At 37.4% G+C, this 7,774-nt stretch overlaps 1 protein-coding gene across 1 annotated transcript in view; it reads left to right on the forward strand.

Annotated features, from left to right (window-relative positions):
• Positions 1-2,066, forward strand: part of sema5a (sema domain, seven thrombospondin repeats (type 1 and type 1-like), transmembrane domain (TM) and short cytoplasmic domain, (semaphorin) 5A) — a 209,116-nt gene extending 207,050 nt beyond the window's left edge. The window contains exon 23 of the mRNA XM_058376783.1: positions 566-2,066. Coding sequence (XP_058232766.1) covers positions 566-685 — 120 coding nt within the window. The 3' untranslated portion in view covers positions 686-2,066. The remainder of the gene's footprint in view (positions 1-565) is intronic.
• The last annotated feature ends 5,708 nt before the right edge of the window (positions 2,067-7,774 follow it).

A 7,774-nucleotide genomic window follows, 5' to 3' on the forward strand; every position in this document is an offset into this window, starting at 1 on the left:
GAAATTAAGGATCGAGGGAACTGCTTTGGAATACATCATAAAATACCTGACAGATTAACTCTTCAGATATGGGCAAGATGCATGAACATGTGGAAATACTAATTATTAAATGGGTAGAGTGGGAATGAAGAAAAAAGGTAAGTAAACTGGTCTAGCAGATGGTAGGGTCCCAATCAACAGTAATATTTCCCTGGATCCCCAGATCTGTGGTTCATCTGCTTCCCTTATTTCCTTAGTCCTCATAGTTTCACACATCGAATCCAAACTGTCTTATTTTTTAGGCAAAAAAAATTACTTACCCAGGCTGTATCTTCCTTAGTGGTTTGTAGAGGAAGTGACTATATTTGAAGCGTACATGATACAAGAATTCATAACTAATTGTGATGCTACTCACTAGTAGACCAACTCATTGTTCATCAGTGTATTTGATTTATTTTTCTTTTATTTATTGTTTAGTGCAGCACATTTCTATTGTTTTTAGTGTTTGCCTGTAGTTTTCAACTGTTTTAATCTAGAAATGAGAAATTACTTAGTCTTGCTTAATGCACTTCTTTCTCATTCACAGGCTTTCAACAAGAACAACTTGATCCTGGAGGAAAGAAATAAATACTTTAACCCCCAATTAGCTGGAAAAACCTACACCAACGCCTATTTCACGGATGTCAACACCTACGATGACTATTAATCACAATCGAGCTTTAGGACCAGCACTGCTTAATTTGCAATTCCACCACCGTGAACAGTTTATGGACTCTAGTTTTTTGTTTTTTTTCCCTCTTCCCTCATGGCTTGCATTGCTGTATGATGTTTTATGTGGGACCATTTTAACATCACATGTCAGTAAACCCCCATCAAACCATCTTCAACTCTAACAAGGACATTGTGCTCTTCTGGTGTCTGCACAAACTCAACTCTGAACAGTGAAAGGATATCTCCAAGTTGGAGAACTGTTTCAAAAAAAAAAAAAAAAACTTTGAGAGAGGACCTGATTCCTCTTCAAACTCTTTAAGAAAGACCTTTGGGCAAGGGGTTGGTGCTTTTTGCATGATTTTCATCTTTTTATTTCATTCGTTTTGCATTGCATGGTTGATCGCGCTCCAGCAGACCAGGTCACGTCCTCAATGACCAGATTGACCCATGACAGCTTTGTCTGCTGTGCTGAATCAGCAGCGACCCCGTGCCTCCCACATTGGTGCCCAGAATATTTGCCTGCCTAAAAAGAACAAGTGTAGATACATTGGTGTCTGGCAAATATGTTTATCTGCTCAAGCTAAGTCCAGTGATGGGAATATCTGTGGGTTTATTTTTTGTCTTGTACAGTACATTCATCATAAATTGTACATCTGTGTAGCTTTTGTAGACCAAACTCTTATAATGCTTGTCGTTTCGTCCCACTGTAATTCATTAACTTTAAAAGGAGGATTTAACATTTAAAAACAAACACTAACACCTTTTTATAACTGTACTCCTTTGCTAATTTGAATACTAAGATCATATTTATGTTCAGATGTTTAGAACAAGTTGTCATAACTGCATCACGAGCTCCTATTTTCTAAAGGGACACTAATGTTTTACCCCATCATCTAAAAGGTAACACCATTTCTTCATGATGATAACCGTATTGGTGCTGTATTTTCCAGACTATAAGGTGCATTCTTTTTCACCTCTCCCACTGTATGTTTTAAAAGTTTGTAGTTTGTTCAGAATTATTTGGTCATTTTAATTAACCCATTACTTCGTGTCTTTACGAGAGCCTCGATGCATAGATTTTAATCATGTCTGGTAAACGATCCTTAGCATTATTTTGTCTCTTGGTACATAGAGGATACTCTACACTAGACTGCGACTAAAGTGTCATTCACTCCTATTTCTCAGTTGTCTCATATCAGTGTTTACAGAAGCCAACACTCTGGAGCGTCTTATTGTCTGGAAAATATGGTAATGCAGTGATCAGTGCTGGGATATCTGTTGTGTTCAATTTCTACTAATTGTTTTGGGGTTTTTTTTACATGCAAAAGTTCTGTTCGCTTGTTTTAATGTGCATAAATTAAAACAGCTTCATACAACTCAGTGTTTTGGTGACTCAGTGTTTCAGTTTCAGTGTAAACCGCTGTGACGCTCCAGGCCGTGATGGATGGCGCTTCTTACAGAGTTTGGATGCGTGAAGGATACTTTGCGGTGACGTCGATCCTGTTTTGTTTGACATCGTTATGCACAGGAGCACTGTTCTCCGTCAACCTTCAACCTGATGGGCTGATGTGTTTAGAGGGTAATCGAGTGTGTGCAATTAATCAAGTCCCACAGCGTGTGAGCAGCATCGGAGTGCTGATATGGCTGATTCCAGTGCAGCTTCAACAGGAGAGGGAATCGATCAGTGTTTACCTTGAGCTGACGTTCGCTGGAGACGAAATTACTGTCGCCTTCTCTCAGGGCCTCACTGTATTTGGGAAGTTGTTAGTGTCAGTCATATGCTATAGAGAGGGATGTGTGTTCTGCTCCATTTAAACCCGCGTGACAGTATGCAAACATACTCTCGAAGGACTGGTGTACAATCTGAAGCTGACCTTCTTTTGAGGTATAATTTGTATCCACTTGTATCACTGGATACACACACACACACACACACACACATAGTGAATGATGAGAGTTCCATTCACTGTGCAAATATACAGACGCCGACCCTGTCTAGATGTTTGACACAAAGTACTTTTCCACTAGGTATGTGTGTATAATCAGGTATCCAGTACATCAGTGATATATCAATACAGCAATCTTTAATTGTTACATTCATTCATTTATCTTTAGCAAAAGTGTTCTCACTATTAGGGTCTCGCTAGATCCAAAGTTTATCCTGGGAACACAATCAAGACATTTAGAAGACAAAATCCTCTTATCATAAAAATGTCATTGCTGCATTTCATTTGGCAGGAGGCTGTACCAGCAAATTTGGGCAAAATATATCTTTTGAATGAGTGTCTACCTCATTTGTGAGGCTTCAAAAATAAGCTGAAGCTTCAGTGAAGTTCTAGTCTACATTTTCAAAACAATATTGGGATATAACTAAGATATAATGGCCCGTGTTCATCATAGTTACACAGAAGCAAGCACGGATTTGAGCATCTTTAATGATACATGAATAAATCTATGCCTCATTTATGATGAATTAACATCAAATGCATGAAAACAAGCTCCCTTATTTATACTGCAGCTCCAGTTACTCCATTTGTAGAGTTTTGGAGTAACTGGAGCTCATAGAGTTCCTATGTCCATGTGGGTTTCCTCCAAGTTCTTAAAACACAATGTTAATTGTTAATTTGTCCTAATTTGTGTGTGCACATGGTGCACCAAGAGGAATCAGGTCAAAGCCAGAGCATATTCCTGCCTCATGACAAGGCTATCTAAAATGAATGGATGGATGGATGGATGGATAAATGATGGCAGTGAGTTGATTAGAAGGTCCAAGCCCCAGCACTGCCAACACTTGAGAATCCTTCTTCTTAATTTCCATGAAAAATGAACCAGTATAAGGAAAGACATCCCAGATCCAAGAAAAGAAGTAAATGGAGAGGGGAGATTCCTTTCATTGAACTACATTTAGTGGTCCTTATGTATAATATGTCTGAGGTTTCTACAAATAAATATGATCCCTTTTGTATGCTTCTATATCACAACCTTTTTTTTTTTAAATTAATAAAGAGGTTAGAGGCTAAAATCAGGTTGAAAAAAATGTAAACTTTTCCAACTAACCCAGAGGGTAGATCAGTGAGCTCTATTTATAGTTTTTCTATTCATTTTAGAACTAGATCAGAATTCATTAAAGGCATATTTAATTAAAGCTTTTTATAAATGTATAAATATAGCCAAGTTCCCATCCTGAAACAAACCCTTACTTCAAACTAAATTAACTACTGAAATGAATCAGATGGAATAACCTGGGGGCGAAGAGGGGGAAGACGGAAGAAAAAGAAAACGAAAAAAAAAAAAAAAACCTGCAGTGGTATCCAAGTGTCCTTGAATAGCGCAGATGTGCAGCCCTCAGCCCAATGCAGCATTTATTACTCAACTGAAGACCTAAGGTTCTGATGAAAATCACATCTGTGAAAGTATTTATAAATTTTAGTTTATTGCATTTTAATAGACCTCCATGCGTATGCAATTATGAATTTGTTCTCTATTTGCAATGATACTCATATTGATTGTTTCTGATATTTTACTAAAAATTGACATGCACTCCAACCGCATTTGATCATACAAACATCCAAGCAAGAAACTGATAAATTGATCTTTTTTTTCTTGTTGATTTTCAAATATTAAGAAATTCACTATTTTATGTACATAAATCCTTACCCCAGATCTTGCTCTGTTTAAAGCCTTGTCATTATGAAGCGGAAATTTGGGCCTAAATCTTAATTACACTTATTTGCATTATACATTAAAGCCTGCTGTACAGTGTATAAGGATTAATAAGAACACTTATATATATCATTTGGAAGCATTCTAAAGAAGAAAAAGACAATCACAAGTCCATCATTTAATCATTTATTCAGCGTATTGTCCAGTAGCATAGGCTATATTACTCAATGTCTGCTGTAGATGATGATTGACAGAGATCTAATCCATCTTTCTAAGATTAAGAGATGACAAAATTTGGTAGATTTCTTGCTGTTAAAATGTCTTAACTTATTATTTTGGATTTTCTGCGGCCCAAAGCACAACAGCAATGCAACTGTTGTAAGAAAAATACAGAGAACAATATGATAACGTTGGAGGTGGAGGCTGATTTCTTATCTGTCGTCCCATATGGGTTGGGTTTTTCAGCTTGCTTTGCTGATGCAACTGCAACACATCATCAGTAGTTACTGAGAAGGTGCATGTGAAATATAGTTGCGACGTAAATAAAATGGATCATTTACTCAATCACCTCTTTTTCTCCCACTAAGTGCCTAAATTAAAAAAAAAGGACATATGACAAAGTTTAGTACTATAACTTTTCTACTAGACATGTTTCAGTAATTAAGGATTTTTTTTTAAAAAAAAAATCTAGAAATCACAATTTTATTGCAAATCTATTGATAGATTTTAGACCTTCCCATCTAATATCAGCAGTCGCTGCTTTAGACCTCTGTATTTCATATAGTTTAGGCATCATGCTACCACAGATGTTAGATATCAAAATATCTGAGCATAAACTTGCTTGTTTATTAAATATGAACTAGTGTTGCCCAAAAAACTGTCCTTTTAAGCTCTCTTTCTAACTTTTCTAAACAATCCAAACATGCCTTATGGGTAAAATGTAAATGTATTCAATTAAGGATGAATGGCTATCAGAGATTAAATGCAAATTTTCTACCTGCAAAGACTTCATTAGCATTTATGCTGTACATACCTACTTTACCTCATCTGTACTATATGCACCCTAATGCACATGACGCTGAAATCATCAATAAAACATCGGCTAATATTGACCCCTGTGTATTCCATCAGTAAAGACTATACATTGCAGTGAGCTAATGTAAACATGAAAGAAATCAATCTGGCTCTGTTGATTGTTGTGTACAGGGTTAGAATTCACTGGTGTCTTATCATCATAGCCTCGAGCTTACACATTTATAAGTAATATTCTTGCTCCAGCTGGTGTGGGCAGTAGAAACGCACCAAACAGGCACTTAAAATAGTGCTGCTGTGTTATTAAATATCCGTGTCCTGTTAAGTATCTAAATCTAAAAATGTACCAAATATGACTTAGTCAAGGTTCTCTCTCTTCATCTCATCTTTTTATGCTATTGTATTGCATTTGTAAAAAAAATCAAATTAAATAAAACATAGCCACAGGAGGCATATGTAGGTGGAAAATCAGCATAACACCTATATGTAGCTGTTGGATTGACCGATGACTTGACCTGATTTAATCATCCCTGAAATACATGTAGGCAGATTACCTTAAACATGATGCCCAAGATGGTACAAGATTCTCAGAACTACAAGCGTTCTGCAAGGAAGAGTAGGTGAAATATTTCATTTCATTTCATTTCATTGTCTGTACCGCTTATTCGATCTATACTCGGGTCACGGGGAGCCTGTGCCTATCTCGGGCGTCATCGGGCATCAAGGCAGGATACACCCTGGATGGAGTGCCAACCCATCGCAGGGCACACACACACTCATTCACTCACGCAATCACACACTACGGGCAATTTAGAGACTTCAATCAGCCTAGAAGCATGTCTTTGGACTGTGGGAGGAAACCGGAGCACCCGGAGGAAACCCACACAGGCACGGGGAGAACAGGCAAACTCCACCCAGAAAGCTGCCTGTTCGAACCCGGGATTCAGACCCAATACCTTCTTGCTGTGAGGCAACAGTGCTAACCACTAAGCCACCATGCTGCCCTAGGTGAAATATTCTAAAACAAAAATAGACTCCTAGCTGGTGGTGTTACAAATTACACACAAACTTTTGAACATGCAATGATTACTATAGGTTGCACAAATATGACATAATTTAGCTACTCAGTGGATAAGGTTGGGGTGAGGATAAGTTACTTTGTTAATCAGCTGGATTTGCAGTTTAGCTGTGAAAGAGCTACCAATGTTAAACTCTCAGAACAACAAAATTGTCCTGGAATCACAATTCCCAGGGCTTTTCTAACAGACATCTCCAAACTCTGCTTTTGCTCGCTACATGACCGCTGGGAATTCTGGACACTTTATGCTTTACTGTTAAAACTGTTCAAGCTGAAATGAACTTTTTTATTTGTGGTGGTGTTAATAAATAATGGTTCTTCAGGTATCTGTAGAGACAACAGTTCATCGTTCAAGTTGTTTCCTTTTAGAATTGCCAAACACTTTCCATTTTAATAAATTAAACAGGACTCATTCGGTAGGTCAAGAAATATCATTAATAATACCAATTCTAAAAGACATTCTCTGACTCTAATGCATATGCTAGCACTAAACAACCATGGATTCCTCCGAGCAGCTGAGTAAGGATCTAAATATGAGCCTAATTAATGCTTGCCAAGCAAAGAAAAGCTATAAAAATATCAAAGCACTTCCATCTCACAATTTACATGGGCAAAAAATTTCATTAAGAAGTGGCAGTTAAAGGTAACTGGAGGCAAAGCAAGACATACAAGGAATGTCGACAGAGGAACGGTGATACATAGCTGTTGATTAAACAAACACAATCTGGACAAAACAAGTGGAACATTTGAAGTAAGAAAAAGAACATCAAGATGGATTTTAGAAATAAGTTCCATGGACTGATTAAGTAAAAATCGATCCCTTTGACCACAGGTTAGCACAGATATGTTTGGAGAAAAAAGGAGTATATGACGGGGTAAGCTTCTAAATGGGTCTATCATGCTTTAGGATTTCAGCCAGTGGCACAAAAGTGGAAATACTTATAAGCAAATAACCTTTGACAACAGGACAATTATCAAAATCATACCAATCCACTATGAAGTTCTACAAGAAATGCAAGCTGTATCTTTTGGATTGACCCACACCTTGATGTGACTTGATCATCACTGAAAATAGGTGAATCATAAACATGTTCTGCATGCAAGATGGACACAGAACTACAAGCATTTCTGCAAGGATGAGAAAAGACAGACTCATAGCTGGGGGTGTTACAAATTGTCCAAACCTGTGAACATCCCATAATTACTGAGTATATACAATGGTTACTGTGCTGATGCACGCAATAATCAGCACAAACGTGACAAAATGAGCTACTCCTGTAAAATGTTCTTCCAAGTGAGAACTTTGATACC

This window comes from Hemibagrus wyckioides, linkage group LG23 (assembly GCF_019097595.1).
Source record: "Hemibagrus wyckioides isolate EC202008001 linkage group LG23, SWU_Hwy_1.0, whole genome shotgun sequence".
NCBI classification, from domain to species: domain Eukaryota; kingdom Metazoa; phylum Chordata; class Actinopteri; order Siluriformes; family Bagridae; genus Hemibagrus; species Hemibagrus wyckioides.